The sequence below is a fragment of the Rhinatrema bivittatum genome, chromosome 4 (assembly GCF_901001135.1).
Source record: "Rhinatrema bivittatum chromosome 4, aRhiBiv1.1, whole genome shotgun sequence".
Taxonomy (NCBI): domain Eukaryota; kingdom Metazoa; phylum Chordata; class Amphibia; order Gymnophiona; family Rhinatrematidae; genus Rhinatrema; species Rhinatrema bivittatum.
Genome location: NC_042618.1, coordinates 236,909,912 through 236,927,363, shown reverse-complemented (window position 1 = coordinate 236,927,363; position 17,452 = coordinate 236,909,912). Strand labels below are relative to the sequence as shown.

Sequence of the window (17,452 nt, the reverse complement as noted above, 5' to 3'; positions counted from 1 at the left end):
TTAGGGTTTTAATATGTTTTAAAATATCCTTGCAAATGTGTCATAAAATCACCAAAAGAATGTTTTATTTTCTACTATCCTGAGCAGTTAAAACCATTCATCAATGCTAGGAGGGTAACTGTTACCTCCATGTCAACACCTGAGGGATAGGATCATAATATAAATGAATGCCTTTTTCTGCATTAAGCTTATTACTTGCATGTTTTTTCAGTGAGTTACTCTCTTTATTTCTGCCTCCTCTTAAAGTTTCTTTATAGGAGAATGCAAATATGAATTAGTTGAAGGTTTAAATATCTTGTAATAGTATTACTTTGATATTGTATTCTCATTTTCTGTAAGTGAGCTCTTTGACTTGCTGTAAAGTTTAAAATTTATAAAAATAAAATACAAATAAATGTATTCCATGTATGAAAAATGTTTGAATGAAGACTAAATGATTACTAGAGTGGATAAATGGTGAGTTAAAGGAAGCAGTTAAAGCTAAAAGTGTTTGATTCAAAAAATGGAAAACACACCCAAATGATAAAAATAGGCAAGAGCACTGGCAAGTTAGGTGTAAAACAGTAGACAGACCAAGAGAGACTGAGGAAAAGCTTGCCAGTGAGGCAAAAACTAATAATTTTTCAAGTACATTCAAAGCAAAAAGCTTGTGAGGGAGTCAATTGGACTGCTAGATGACTGAGAAGCCAAAGGGGTGCTTATGGAGAACAAGGAAATAGCAGAAAACCTGAATTAATTCTTTGCTTCAATCTTTACTGATTAGGATATTGGGAACATACCCACACCTGAAACATTTTTTAATGGTGGAGATTCTAAGCAATTCAAACAAATATATGTGACAATGGAGGATGAAATAGATAAGATTAACAAACTAAAGTGACACAAATCTCTGGAACCAGACAGCATCCACTCCAGATCTCTAAAAGAACTATAACATGAAATAGCTAACCTGTTACTAGCAATCTGTAACCTTTCATTTAAAACAGCCATGATTCTTGAAGAATGGAAGATTGCTAGTTTTTATAAAGGGCTCCAAGGGTTATCTGGGAAACTGGAGACTGGTGAGCCTGACATCAGTGCCAGGTAAAATGGTAGAAGCCATTCTTAAATCAAATTCACTGACCATATAGATAGACGTGGCTTAATAGTGAAGACAGAGTCGATGTGGTTTTAGCAAGGGAAGTCTTGTCTTACCAATCTTTTAAAAAAAAAATGTTGTAAATAAACATTTAGATAAAGTTGGATTTTCAGAAGATATTTGACAAAGTCTCCCATGAAAGACTCCTCATGAAATTGTAAAATCATGGGATAGGAGGCAGTGTTCTACTGTGCATTGGTAAATGGCTAAAAGGCTGGAAACAGAGGGTAGGACTAACTGGTCAGTTTTACCAGATGGAGAAAGGTAGTTAGTTGAGTACCACAGGAATCGTACTGGAACCTGTGCTGCCTAACATATCGATAAATGATCTGGAAAAGGGAACAATAAGTGATGTGATCAAATTTGCAGAAGACGCAAAATTATTCAAGAAACTGCAGAAAGACCTTGTGAGACTAGGAGAATGGACAATTGAATAGCAGATTAAATTAGATGTATAACAATGCAAAGTGATGTACATAGGGAAAAATAATCCCATCTAGAAGTACAGAATGCTAGGTTATATACTGGGAGTTACTACCCAGGAAAAGGAACTTGGATTCCTTGTGGACAATACATTGTACTCCTTGGCTCGTTGTGCAGTGGCAGTCAAAAAGGCAAATAGAATGTTAGGAATGATCCAAAAAGGAATAGAGAATAAAATGGAAAATATCATATTGCCTCTTTATCAAGTAATGGTTTCACTGCACTTTGAGTACTGTGTGAAGTTCTGGTCACCCCCATCTCAAAAAAACATAGGAGAACTATACAAAATGCAGAGAAGGATGACAAAGATGATAAATGGGATTAGATGGAACATCTCTTCTATGATGAGAGGCTATGCAATCTAGGACTCTTTAGCTTGGAAAAGAGATAGCTGAGAGGGGACATGATAGAAGTTTATAAAATCATGAATAGGGTGGAACATTTACTTACCCTTTCAAATAATACTAAAACAAGAGGACTCCATGAAATTAACAACCAGCAGATTCAAAATAAATTGTAGAGAGTGCTTTTTCACTCAGCACACTATCAAGCTGTGGAATCTGTTGCCAAAGGATGTGATCAAGGTGACTAGCATAGCAGAGTTTAAAAGAGGTTTGGACAAGTTCCTGGAGGAAAAGTCCATAAATCCATATAAGGCAAATGGACTAAAGAAAGTTATTGTTATCAGTTGCGACCGGTCTGTGATGGCTTCGCCCCGCCTACCTTATTCTTCTTGCGGCTCCTCCCGCTCACCTCGGACTACTGGCTGCCGCAGAGTCTGTCTGCCGACCTCTCCGGCGTCCCCGGAACGGCTTTGGTGCTGCTTCCCGCCATGCTGCTCCAAGGTACCATAGGGCGCGCGAGCGCACACACCGCCGTCGTCTTTATTTCCTCATTGGCGCAAACCTCAAGGGCGTCCCCCTGAGATGACATCACGCTGCCCGGATATTTAAGCCTACCTCTTTTGCTAGCTAATTGTTTTCTGGAACTCTTACTGCTAACGGGGTACCCGCTCCTCGGGGGCCTCTTCTGCTTCTTTCAGGAACCGGTACTCGCTCCTCAAGGGCCCATGTTCCCTGAGTCGCTGCCTGCATCAACCATCTTCTCTACTTGGAAGACTTCACTAACTGTATCCATTTGTGAGTACAACTACCATCTATTCCACAGTACTCGCTCCTCGAGGCCCTGCACCAATTCTACCTGGGACTCTGTATATTTCTCACTGTGTACTCATAACTCTCAGTCTCTTTCCACTACAGCACAGCCAAGCAGAGGATCTGCTGTTCCAGCGACCTGTGGGATACTCGCCCAGCCGGGCTCAACATATACTACTCACTACTGCCACCTCTGGTGGTTTCCAAAACTGTTTAAATAAAGATTCAATCTGTGTTAGTGTGTCCAGAGTCTAGCCTGACACTGTGGTCCCTCACGGGACTGCCCCCCCCGTGGGCGTGGTCAGCTGCCACAGTGTCCAAGGATCCACCCAAACACCAATAACCATAACACTATGCCTAGGATTGAAAAACAGGAATTATATCTACTTTATGAGATCTACTGGGTACTTGTAACCTGGATTGGCCACTGTTGGAGATACCCTCTGAAGATGAGCTGTAACTTTACGCAAGTTAATCAATGTGTGTAGCAGATCAATTACTCAAGCATTTTTAAAGCTAACTCATACACACAAGTTTGCTTTGAAACTGCTAGCTAAAGGCTATGGGGTAGATTTTCAAAGAAGTGCACGCTACCCAGTGCCCACACATGGACGCCCGATTTTATAACGTGTGTGCATGTTATAAAATCGGGCGTCGGTGCACGCAAGGGGGTGCACATTAGTGCAACTTGTGCGCAACGACGCCCACAACCTTTCCCCGTTCCCTCCCAGGCCTCTCCGAAATTCCCAACCTCCTTCGCTAAACTCCCTTCCCCTTCTCCTATCCTTCGCGCCCCCTAGCCCTAACCTAGACCCCCCCCCCCCAACCTTTGTATTACCTTTTGCGCCTGCCTCTGACCTCAGTCCACGGACTGCCCTGCCCCCTCCCTGCATCTTTTCCGAAGCCCCATGACTTACTCGCATGGCCAGGCCTTTTTAAAATAGGCCCGGCGTGCGTAGGCTTTTGAAAATCTGGGCCTATGTGTACAAAAACTTTAGTCTTACCTGCACAATTATTACATTACCCTCCCTGAAGACAATTTTCAAAATGATTCACCCAGACAAAAAGCATTTTGCCCATGTTAATTAGCTGTAGGAAAACTGTTCTCCCTCAAGGCAACTAAAAATATGTGCATTGTTTCACAATGTGCAAACTTTTAGCCACACTGAGAGGAGACATTTGCGTGGTGAGGGGGCCATGTTTAGCTTGGTGGAGAATAAGTATGTGTCTAGATAGCATTTTCAACTCTACCCGCAGATACTCTACCCGCAGATGGAAGTGTAGGCATGTACTTTGAACCCATGGCACATTTCAAAGCTAGCGTACACATATACCTTTTGTTTTAAAACTTGATGCAAAGCCCACAGGTACAAACTACATGCAGACCTGGTCTCATTACTGACAGTTTGAAAATTGCTTCCCTAAATTAGCTCCGAATTATGACCAGGATACAGATTATCCTTATTTATTTATGTAAAATTATTTATGAAATCGCCCTTTCCAGACTTAAAATATCACTCAGAACAATTTACAGAAAAAGCACATAATAAAATAAACGTATAACACTAAAATTGAAAAATAGAACAATACATAAAACAAAATTAAAACATTTGGAAGGATGTCTCAACTGATGCAAGACCTTTCTGGATAGTTCAAATATGGGTCCCAAAGGTATCACAACCAGCAAAGAATCCATCTTTGTAAAGGAGCGGAAAGACTAAGGTTATTTCCAGATGAAGAGGGCCATTGACAACTCAGCATTGCACCCTCACCCAATTCCTTACATTTTAAAACAATAGGAGGCTGCTGGAAGATCTAACTCACCTTCAAAGAGCGGGCAGAGCCGTCTCCAGCAAGTGATGCCTCCCTGGCTTGTGTACTGTCCAAGGGCAATCTCCAAAAAGAACATCGGTATCCCACATGAGAAGAGGAATATTAGGTAAGGGATGAAGAAAGCACCTGCCAGGTAAATCAACAAAGAGCTTGATATAGTTTACATACCAATTCTTATCTCCAGTTTCCCAATATCATCTGTTGAGTTTCGGCTTACTCTCTCTCTCTGGGAAACACCGTGCATTTAAACTCATATACTGCAAGGAAACTTCAACTTGTTTGAATAGGTAATAAAAGGTATTTTAATGCTTTAAGAGACAAATTCATACAACAGCAGAGATTGTCAATCACTTAATAAAGAGGTTAGATAAAGAGGAAACCTAAGGAAGGACAAGGTTGCTATTCCTTAAGGGAGCAAACAGAGCCAAATGACAGAATATACTGCTCCTCTGGCAATGGTGTTGCTCCTTTTTCTGTGTTCAAGCAAGTTTTTTTTATAGCCTGCAAACCCTGGTTCACATATAGAGTGCTCTGTCTTGCCACGTACACTGTTGTGCCCCCCCCCCCCCCCCCGGGGGGCCTCACAGGATGGCTGTTCATACACCATGAGATGTGCTTATTCTGCTTTTCTTTTGTTCCTTTTGTTCGTGTGATTTCCGTCTGGCATCCTCCTATCTGCACCCATTTAATTTACACACGCCCTTGAATGCAATCACACAGCCTTTGTTCCTGTCCCTGCTAGCAATTATGCATTTTTAATGAAGGTCACAATGATTTTAACTCCTCATTTCCCTCTTGATGATTGGGACAATCATCACCATCAGGGGCATGCAATTGTCTTAGGTTGTCAGAGGGCGTACTCTGATCTTATCCGTCATTGTCAACATGACTCATCCTGAGGAGGTCACTTTTCCAGCACCTGGTACTGTTCTTGGGCAGCTGCTGTATTGAGGGAAGCAAAGAGGTTCTGTATCATGACTGACCACTGTATGTTTGGGCCCAACAACGTTGCATTACCTGCCGGCCGAGCAGTAAACATGTAGGCAAGCACATACACACCGCTATCACAACCACAAGGAAGACCAGAGAAAACCACAAGAAACCCCTGCCAATCTCCCCTAGGAATGTGAGCCAGTTTACCAGTTGTTCCTACCAGGTAGACCAATGGTCATACTTGGGGACAGAAGCTGCCATTTTGGCGCATTCAATTGAATCCAATACCAATTCTGAGTTATCATCTACAAAAACACAACATTGGCCTTTTACAATAGCACATACTCTACCTTGGAATAATAACAGATAATCTAATGCCATTCAGTTCTGCATACTATAAATCCTCAGCTGTGATAATTCATTGATGGTTTTGTTAAAAGCATCCTCATACTCATAAGCCATAACCTCTAAAATGGTTTGCCAGCATTGTATTTTAGTACCATAGATTGCAAATGGAACTCCAGTAACTAATGGGATTATAACTGCTATGGCTAGCCCCATATTCTGTGCTTCGGTGAATGGGGAGGTCTTGTTAGAGTTATGGAAATCTAGAGATTGTTGTAACTCCCTCTTTAGTCGGGGATGACTGGGGTGTACATCTTGGACCATAGACAATTAGTTGAGTTCCCTAAAATTATCTGTGTTCCATTGCTAGAAAAACACAACTGTCGCACCTGTTGTATAATCCGTACAATAAATGGGTTATGTTTAGTGGTGCTAACAGATGTGTTGTCCCAGGTGAACAGTTGAAAAGATGTTGCATTATGCCAAATTGAACCCCATCCCGCTAAGCTAGCTACTGGCATGGGTATGACCAAGAAGGGTGCCCATATAAAGCAGATCCAGGGTTAGTTGTACAAATCCAACAATTAGAGGCATTAGTACTATTTACAACTAATCACTTAGCTTTCAGTGTTAAGTTCTCTTGATAAACACTGGTGACAATAGTGAAATATAAGCAACTAATAAAGGAAGCAGATAACTGCATCATGATACCAAACAATAATCATCACTCTTTCAGACCTTTGGTTCTACTTGCGTGGGAATGCGAATGTCCTTTAAATGAGTCCAAACTGTGTCACCATCCAATAGGACAGCAGTTGCTGTGTGGGCTGTGACTGTGTATGGTACCATGTAAACAGGCTCTTTCCAGGATTTGTGTGTGAAATTTCACCTTAGGACCTTGTCACCGACTGGGACAATGGATAGTGGATTTTCATCTTGTTCATGCCTCGTGCGTCCGTGACCTCATGTGTACTCGCTGTACGTCACCTAGTCATCCCCGTGGCCCCAATAGGTCCCCCTTCTGGGTGTCACCTAGTCTTGCCTGTGGCCCCTACAGGTCCTTTCGTGGTCGCCAGAAAATGTTGAGTTTCATCTTACTCTCTCTCTCTGGGAAACACTGCGCATTTAAACTCATATACTGCAAGGAAACTTCACCTTGTTTGAATAGGTAAAAAAGGGTGTTTTAATGCTTGAAGAGACAAATTAATAACAAACATCAGAGATTGTCAATCACTTAATAAAGAGGTAAGATAAAGAGGAAACCTAAGGAAGGACAAGGTTGCTATTCCTTAAGGGAGTGTTTGCATTTTAGGGCACATTTCCTAAATTATTTAAAAATTTGAGATAATAAAATTGTGTGCTTTTCTCTTACAATATTGGTGTGATCACCCTAAAGGAACACCATTCTGTGGACTGAGGGACATTTAAAAAAATATTATCAGAATAGAAAGTACACAAGCTACCAATTCACCACGTCGTCTCTACTAGCTATCAGTATTTCAGAACACCTGATCCTAACCTGCTTTTACTGTACCAGCCTGAGCGGCATTACAACACATCAACCTGCCAAACCAATATTTAATAGCTTAGTAACAACTAACTCAGATTATAATTATTAACCCCATTAAGGCATAAATCATAAAGTTTGATGTATTTGAACTTCACCAGCAATGGCCCTTGTGACTGAAGCTTTATGTAAAAAGGGGTACTTGCCTTCTGATTAACCCAAGTTATGATTTAACATAAAGTTCATATTCCAGGCAGGATACTTCCTCACTCAGAGGACATGATCCAAGAGGTAACCCTCCAAATCCTTCTAACGCTCCCAAAAGGATGAGTACTATATCAGAACTGAAAGTGAATGATTTTAGGATGGTTCTTAAAGCGCTGATTTTTGCTAACACCGATTATTGCAACTCATTGTTTCTAGGACTCCCTCAATCCTCACTACGTACACTTCAGGTATTACAGAATACTGCCACTAGAGTGCTGATGGGAAGCAAAAAATGCGATCATATTACACCAATCTTAACTTCCCTACACTGATTACCAATTATATATTGCACACAATATAAAACTGCTTGCATTGTATATAATATTATTTATGGTGAAAAAAACAAATGGCTAAATACTGCAATATAATTGCACATCCCCTAAAGAAATTTGAGGTCGACAAATAAGGGCTTATTAACAATCCCTTCCTTAAAGTCAGCACACTTAAGTCAGGTGCGAGATCGAGCGATATCAATAGCCGGCCCCAAACTCTGGAACATGCTATCAGTCCAGATAAGATTACAAGCAGACATTAAGAAATTTAAGACTCAGCTTAAGACATGGCTTTTCGAATGTGCATACGCAGATACTAACTAACAAATGATTTCATCCCTTCTGTTTTATTACCTTTTTAAGAAACTTTTATTTTCTTAATTCACTTTCTTTTAACACCGGTAATATATATTGTAGTTGTGCCTTGTTATGATTTATTGATTTTACTATTTATATTAGATCCTAATTATTTATTATTTTATAACTATTGATTTACCTGATTTTTATCTTGTTAATGATTTAGGTGTACATTTTAAAACACAGCGCTTGCGAACAAAAGTATGCCGGATTTTATAAGATACACGCGTAGCCACACGTATCTTATAAAATCCGGGGTCGGCGCGCACAAGGGGGTGCACATTTGTGCAACTTGCGCGTGCCAAGCCCATTCCCTTTGATATCAACATATCGTAAAACCATTTAGAGGAATAATTTCCTCCAATATCAGAGCTTTCATCCAAGAGCATTTAAAAACAGATTGCCCGTGAGCCAGTTTTTTTCGACTTCAGCGCATCTGTTCTTCAGTCTTTGATTTTAAACATCAGGCAGTAAATTTGGCGTGACGATTTTTTGAAAGAGGGTATCCTTATCAAGTTGTGCGTGCAGCATACAAGCGTGCACGCACAACTTGCGAGAGACTCATTACTCATGCATCGCGCAAAAAATACATCACCACAAGATGCTTGTGTTACAACACACAAATCGTTCTTCTGCCATTGTTCAAAGTATTCACAAACACTGGCACATCCTTCAATTGCATCCCGTGTTTTCGGACCCACCATTAATTTCTTTTCAGCGGGGTCCTAATATAAAGAATCGGATTGTGAGAGCAGCGTTGCCAGATAATAACCATCATAACTTCAATGGCAATCATGCACAATGTGGTAAGTTCGATTTTTGTCAAAACTCAATGACAGGTAATGAATGGATACATCCTATTACTGGAGTAGCATATCAAAAGAGATTTTTCACTGATTGTAATGCCAAAAACATAGTTTATCTTATTCAATGTAATTGTCCCCTTTTATACGTGGGACGCACTTCAAGAGCAATGAGAATTCGACTTGGAGAACATCGTAGCCGCTTAAACACAGGAAACATTGAAGCTCCAATGGTTAAACATTGCCAGCAAGCACATCATACTTTTCTTGATCTTCAATAGACGATTTTAGAATTAGTTCCTCCTAACATTAGGGGAGGTGACAATCATTCTGTTCTAAATTTTAAAGAACAGAAATGGATTTTTGACTTACATACTGAATCACCTGAGGGCATGAATGACACCATTGAATGGGCGTCTTTAATTTAATTCTACTGGTTTCCTATTGGTCAAATCAAATGCTTCTTTTTGATTGGTTGTCCTATAGGCCATAAGCAAGCTTTTAAACAGTCTCTTTAAAGATGGCTGGTCCGGTTCCTGTAACGCCACATTGAAAAGGTTTTTGGCTATCCTAGTTCCAGACGCAAATGTGAGTATTTTTTTCAATCTCATTTTTTTGAATAAACACTCATGATATATATGTTTCTCCGCAGAAGCTTACAGCCCCTGATGAAGGTCGTGAAACACCAGCGGTGTCGGGCATTGTTTTCATAAGCGTTGTTTAAGAACGGCTTCTGTTTAAGTCGGGCAGCTTTAACCGGCTGTAGTGTTCGTAGAAACATTCATTGAAAGAAGTTCAGAGAGAGTCATGGATTTGCCTATGGACATTTTCTTGAAAAGGTAAGTAAAAAAAAAACATTTTCTTGCTTAATTTTGAAATGTAAAGCAGATTACAAGTAAAGTTAAAAAAAAACAAAAAAAAAGTAAAGTATGAAAAAGTGGTAATATGTTGTGGCATGAGTAATGACGTTATAAAAACCCGATGATTATAAAATAACCTGACCTAAACACTTAAGCTTTTCCAGTGTTTTGAACATTTAAATACTTAATTAGTGTATATTAAGGGTGTGCATTCGTTTTGAACTTAAATGTAAAACGCGAAAACGATCAGATTTCCAACTTATTCAACATAGCTATGTTGAATAAGTTGGAAATCGCGATTGTTGATCCTAAATAAAAATTTAAACCCCTCACCCTCCTTAATCCCCCCCCCCACCAGAGACTTACCAAAACTCCCTGGTGGTACAGCAGGGAGTCAGGACGCCATTTCTGCTCCTTTGCGAGGAGCACGTGACGTCGGCGTCACGTCGGAGTGATTCCCCGCGCGATCGCTCCGGGATCCTCGTTGCACCCAAAAGGAACTATTGGCCAGCTTGGGGGGGCCTCCTGAGAGAGGTAGGTGTGGCGAAGTCGTCGAAGACCGACAGATGCAACACTGCTTGAGGCTGTGTAGTTGGATCTCCATTGTTTGAATGTCATTTAAGTTCTTCAAAGTGCCAGGCATCCTATCCTAGCCTCTGCTTTTGGGTTGGTACAAGCTGTTAGGACATAAAAGGATCTACCCCTGATCTGCCATAAGTCTAGGGCCAACTTTTACTGTATTGATGTCCAACTACCAATCTTGGATAAGCAAATACTCTATGGAATTTTTCCATGCTGTATCTCTAAACCTCTTTGCTAAATGAGGGTCCTTAGAGTATATTTATTCCATAACACGTCTTCTATATGCACACATAGGGGATTCAAAAACATGGCTGTCATGGTACGTCTGATTGCTAATGAACAGTAAGTTAGGAAGAGGCATAATTGAAGAGGCTGGATGAAGTTTGAGCTATGGTTGGCAAAACCAGGCTTAGCTTGGGAGATGTCTAAGCATGGAGCTGTAAAACTAGAGCAGGCTCAGGATCAGGAAACCTGGGCAAAGGCGTAGAGCAGGAATGTAGAACCGGATACAAAGCAAGAACACTGGAATAATTCTGTGGAGCTAGAAGCAGAGTAGAAACCATGGAGCAGGACTGCAGAGCTGGCTGAAATGTAGCAACAAGACCAGGTGAGCAGAGGTTCCGAAGGATGCACCTCAGGTATCTGCTGATCCAGCAAAGGTATTCTTCTGTTGCTCTCCTTACACTAATGAGGTCATACCCTATGCTAAACAATGGGACCTTCTAAAGGTGTGTTTAACAACCTGGCAACCAGTGCGTAAATATCCCCTGGCCTTTCCCTGCCTCAGTATCCCCTGTGGTTCCTTCTTCAGTTTTCTGGCCTCTGCCTTCTATGGTTGCTCATTCAAGCGCCATTAATCCTGACAATGTGATGAAACTTTTCTTTGAGCAGCTTATAGACTATGTGATCTTTATGCTGATGAAGGCACTCTCTTATCAGAGTTAAATCAATATTGACTCAAATTAATATTGACTCATAATATCACAAAAGATGTGTATATAGCATAAATCAAAGTGGTCCCTCTGAAACTTCAAAAGAGACAACAAAGGAAGTTTAGTTATAATCTGGAGGAAATAAATTAGTGATTACAATCTGAAAATCTAGAGCAGTAAGGTGACTAACCTCCTCCATTTTTGTAGCAGAGATAAGGGAACCGCCAGACATTTCCCAAACCAATGATCTCTCCAGCCACAGAGAGTACAAACTCCAACTTGTTGTTCCATTGCCCTCGCTCCATCATCTCCTGCTTGTTTGCTTCCTTTTCCTTCTTTTCCATGAGGGGATAAACAGGTGTTATTCCTCCATTGCTAACAGCACCAGGGACCTTGTTATCCATCACACCTTCAAAATAATATAAACACTGTTTTAATCATTTTGTTCATATCAGTACAGCACTTACTGGGTTCGGTATGCTCCAAAAGTCTCCAATCAACTAAGGATATTATCTAAAATGGTTCTCAACCCAGTGCTTGGGATCTATTCAACCAGTTCGGTTTTCAGGATATCCCCAATGAATATGCATGAGATATATTTGCATACATTGGAGACAGCGTATACAGATATCTCATGCATATTCATTGGGGACATCTTGAAACCCAGACTGAATGGACAGGTCTTTATAACCGGTTTGAGAACCACAGCTCTATAATATTGGCATTTTAGGGATCACTTCTCAGTCCTTTGGCTAAGAGCCAACTATAAGCTCTTATGGCTGAGACTTAGACTTGGCAGGGAATAACACACAGCCCCCCCATTAGGAACTCAATTACATTAAGACCACTGCCAAAGAAGGAGGATTAAAATCTGAGGCTGATACTGAAGTAGCTATAAAATCATCATTATTAGTACACAGGCAACCATCTCTGCAGACATATTTGCTAGAAGTGGTAACAAACACCTTACTGCCTTTCTGCATTCACTCTTGGTGGGAGAGACTTGGATTAGAACAACATACTGCTATAAGTTTTCTACATTTCCCAGCCTATGTTCTAACATCTCCTGCCAAGAAGGGTTAGAATTACTGAAGTGGGTCCTACTAGCTTAAGTCAGTTTTTCTGCACCATTTCCTACTAGGGCTTGTGGTAGAGAAACCAGGATTAGCTACATATCTTGAAAGTTGTTGGCAAGAGGATATCTTTTTGCAGTTGTTAAGAAAGTCTATAAGAGAACTTTAAATGCAGACAGAACATGATTACTGTTGGACCATGATGAGACAAATGGTCCAGGTTTGGTATATATTTTGAAATACACACACACATAGACCATGTCTATCATTTTTAAACATTGGGCTACTTTGAAACTTGATCCGACTTTTTCTTCATTCCACCAACTATTGCTTATTCTCATGGCAAAAGTATCAGAGACTTCTTGGTTCAATCAAATTTACCCTCCATTTCTTCTTTGCAAACACCACCGTCAATAGGACATGCTCCTTGTGGTCTGTGACAGAGTGTCCTATAGAAACCCTCAGAACAACTTAATAGACCGGTCCCAGCAGTCTGGGCCTAGTCCATCTTAACACAGGGCATTCTGGGTACAGGGTGTCTCCTCTGAGCAGGAATAAAGTGTAGGCTTAGAGGAGAGCAAGACAGGCCCTAGGGAGAAGGAGAAGGCAGCTCCTTAAAGATAACTGACCTATTGAAGTTCTTTTGCTGTTATACTACAAGGTAAGCAGCCTTATATTCTGTTTGTGTGAAAAGAATACAGTTGTGCAAGAGGAAAACTGGAGTCCAGACTGTAATTCTGTCCTCCAGCCAACCATAGATTGCCCGTACTCTTTAACATGGTCATTGCTCATTCTGTGCACAAACCATAGTAGTTACTGTGTGGGAAGATCCCCTTTCTGGAAGAATGATAAAGCTCAAAGGTTCTACAAATTGTTCTTCATCTTTTGTCATCTATTTGATTGACTGCTTTCGTTCCAAAGTACATATATTGGCAGGTTTAAGAGGAAAATTAGGCTGTAGCTGACAGAAATTAAAAGTTGCTCAATAAGGGGCACACATTTAGTGATCTGCAATGAGGCATTCTAGAACAGATTTCTGATTTTCCTTGGGGAGGCAATCACCAAGCTTGCTTAAATCTTACAAGGTTATTCATCAAAATGCGTTATGGCGTTAATGCCCACAATAATGGCATAACGCATGCATTAAAACCACAACGCATGCAATAATCACGGTACCGCATGGCGCAAATGCAAATTTTTGAAAGGGGCAGGATCAGGGAGGAGTTTGGGCAGGATTAATGAAAATGAGGGGCATTATCACATGTTTTTATTTCTGGAAATAACTACACCTTTTTTCTTGGTATTAAGCTGTGTGATATGCCCGAAACAGCTGGAATGCAATTTGCGATAAAGATTGCAAATTGCATTTTGGCCATTTCTGGGCTGGGAGAGGAGAAGAGAAAGAGAGAGAGTTGTGAGAGAGAGCCTCTGGGGAGGCCTTCACGGTATTCAACTATTTATATCACTATAGGAAGCATGTGGAGTGAGCATAGTCTCACAAAGATGAGATTTCTACAATGTTCTCTCGTCCTAGCTTGATGGTACCTTGTTATAGAGTCCATCAAGCTAGGGTGAGAGAACACTGTAGAAACCTCATCTTTGTGAGATTTTCCTCACTCAAAATGACGTCAAATCTTCAGCGAGGTGTACTGTGCTGTTTGTACGGCTCAATCTGCATGTAAAACTGGTCCCAAAACCCTAAACCACCACCAAAACCTCACCTCGAGTTATTAGCTGGCCTTCTCTCTCTCCCCCGCGCCCCCCCCCCATAAGAAAATGCCTGTCTAGCACTTTACAGCTTGTAAAGTGAAAATCTCACAGATAAATTTAATGCACATTGAGATAAAATAACTATGCAAAGCGCTATAATAGCACATGGAGTGGTAACTGTAAAATTATCATTGCATGCCCCTTTTCCTTATCACAGGAGTTATTCATGCAAAACTTTTAGCAATTTGATGAATCTAGGCCTTAGAGAGCTATTTTGGACCTTTTATTTAAATACCACAGTACCCGCAAGGTTTAAATTTACAGAATGAATCATATTTCATTATTTAGCTTGCTGAGAAGATCCTATCAGAAGCAGTACCTATAATGTCAATCAAAGTGTATAAAAAGCTCACTCTCTCTGGGTTTACTTCAGGTGAAGATTTTGGCGCCATAATAAGTATAAATGCCATCTTGAATATACTGTCAAGACAGGTTGATGTCTTGAAGTTCAATGAAGCGGTGCATAAGGGCACATTGCTGGAGGATCCACAGTGCAACTATTTGCCAGCAGATAAGTGCTATGATTTTATTTGCATTAAATAGAAAAAGAAAATTATAATAAAAAAAATACTAAAGACTTACAATGGACTATGACAAACGAAAGGCAAACTAAGGTGAATAAGCTGGTAGGGCCTATTATGACAACCACTATCAAGATGGGAGCCATATACTTACCCAATATTTTCAACATGAGTTATGTAAGAGTCAGCTTTATGGACAGTCAATGTGTGTTATGGAAGGGATCAGTTTCAGAGACATGCTACACCGCAAACATCCTGTGCCTACATATAAAGTCTGGCTTCTGCACCTTGAGAAAGGACTATAGAGTCAGTTCTGCTCCCTAGAATAGGGGAAAAGTCAGATGTCACACTTAACAGTGACAATTGCTGACCAGGTTTAGAGTGGTACTGCTACATCCTGCCCTTTTGGGCAAAGGTGATCACTGTGATATCTGAATTAAGTTCAGGAAAAAGTAAGCAGGGATCCTAAAAGGGGAAAATCCCCTAAAATCACATGCAGCTCCAGAAATGAGTATGTGAGCCCCTCCTCTGTATGAGTCTGGATAGACTACACAGCCAATTGCCCAAAATGAAGTTGGAGCTGCAGACTTGAGGAATGTAGCCGTTGATAAGATGAGGCAGGGGTGAAAAAGAAAAACATAGGTAGTGGTCCTGCCTGGGCTGATCTGTGCATGCTCCAGAGAGAGCAATGTTATAGAGGAGCCAGCATGAAGTAGGGGAGCAAGAGTTAGACCTTTTGCTAAGCAACTTCAAAGCTTCTGGGGAGGTAAATGCGAAGACATCCAGGTGGACTTTCCATTCAGAAGGATCACTTCAAATTACCATATTCACAGTATAAGACATTGTTGAGTATAAGTCACATTAGTGAAAAAATGGCAAAAATCTTGTAAATTTAATAAATAAGTCGCCGCTTAATATAGGTTGCACCCAAACCATGAGCGCACACACCCGATACCGCCAAACATTTATCAGCCTCGATCCCCCGACAGCGCAAAAAAAATCAACTTACATTCCAATGCCTCCACTACAGTCAGGAATCTTTTCAAAAGCCCTCGCCGTCTGCACATTTAAACCTGGCACCCCTGTGTCCTCAAACGGCGCCAGGCCTAATACATCCCGGGCAGGGCTCGCCAGTCAACACTTTTAGAATCCGGGGACAAAGCCTTTGTCTGCCATCTGCCAGTCTCCAAAAATTCTTAAACAAATGTGGCAATTATTTTTTTTTTGTAAACTTCATAAATAAGTCACCCCTTTGTATAGGTCGCACCCTCCGAGCTGAATTTAAAAAACTGCGACTTATACCCTTAAAAGTAGCCAAGTTTTAGAAACTTATCTAGGAAGATGGTAGGGAATGTGGCAGGATGCATGGCAATTTATGATTTTCTTCCTAGATTTAGTGCCTTCTCTCTCTTCTCCAGGTTTCTTCCTCCCTTCAGCCTCTTATTCCTTTCCCATAATCCAAGCCCTTACTGAAATTTAAATTTCACAGTGAAGAACGCAGAGCCTTACCTGACAAACATCACCTTCTATTTCCTTGTCTTTTTCCCAGCCTCTGTCCCTGTTGCATGAGTCAGATGTAGCAGTATGGAGAAAGATGAGTGAACATATGCACGTTTATTAAAGGTGAATGATTTATGACTGTTTACCAAAGGTGAGGGAAATGTTACTGTGGCAAAGGCTGAAACCTGGATGACTGGCGCTATTGCTTGTGAGTTTCACACTAGTACTAAGTCAACTGTTTGTGCTCCCAAAGAATGCAGTGTAGGAGGAAATTGTGGAAGTTATGTTACTACTGTTATTAAGGATGATGTATCTTATGCTGCAGGAAATATCATATGACAGCAGCTGAGCAAGAAGGACTGCAAAATAAAACTGAGTACTTCTGTCTTTTTGAAAAACAAAACTGAGCACCCAAACCCTGCAAAATGATGTCCCCTATACCATAAGCGACATAATTTGCAGCCCCCATTGACACACCATATCATGCATTTATATGTGCATCAAAATCACTTCCCTTTTAGGAGAACGAGTAACATCTCTCCATTATGCACAGGGAAAAGGGAGGATTGTCCGTAATGAGTGCAGTACCAAAATGAACCCATCCGATTAAGTTCATTGCCAATAACTGAGGGGCCGATACAATACAGTACGCTCAGCCGAGCGCACTGGATAACTCCACAGTTGGACATGGGTTGTAGAGGTGCTAGGTAATCCCCTTATGCATTCCATATTGCTACATCTGACTCATGCAACAGGGACAGAGGCTGGGAAAAAGACTAGGAAACAGAAAGTGAGCTTTGTCAGGTAAGGCTCTGCGTTCTTCACTGGGAAATTTAAATTTCAGTAAGGGTTTGGATTATGGGAAAGGAATAGGAGGCTGAAGAGAGGAAGAAACTTGGAGAAGAGAGAGAAGGCACCAAATCAAGGCAGAAAAAAACTGCTTTTCTGTACAGCATCTTATTTAATATCGTTGCGATATTAAGTAGGAGGAAGAAATCTTTTGAAAAACAGTTTAAAAAAAAAAAAAGCGCCAGCAGTCAGGTGCAGGAAACGGACACATTGACAAGCATCCATTTCCTGAACCCCTGGCTGTCCGTCGTTTAGGAAAACAAACGCTGATAA

At 40.8% G+C, this 17,452-nt stretch overlaps 1 protein-coding gene across 1 annotated transcript in view; it reads right to left on the bottom strand.

Annotated features, from left to right (window-relative positions):
- LOC115090602 (sodium- and chloride-dependent GABA transporter 2-like) overlaps window positions 1-16,408 on the bottom strand; it is a 204,260-nt gene extending 187,852 nt beyond the window's left edge. Inside the window, exons 1-3 of the mRNA XM_029599942.1 lie at window positions 16,340-16,408; window positions 11,657-11,875; window positions 4,600-4,734 (exon numbers count right to left, since the gene is read on the bottom strand). Coding sequence (XP_029455802.1) covers window positions 4,600-4,734; window positions 11,657-11,870 — 349 coding nt within the window. The 5' untranslated portion in view covers window positions 11,871-11,875; window positions 16,340-16,408. The remainder of the gene's footprint in view (window positions 1-4,599; window positions 4,735-11,656; window positions 11,876-16,339) is intronic.
- Between the last annotated feature and the right edge of the window lie 1,044 nt (window positions 16,409-17,452).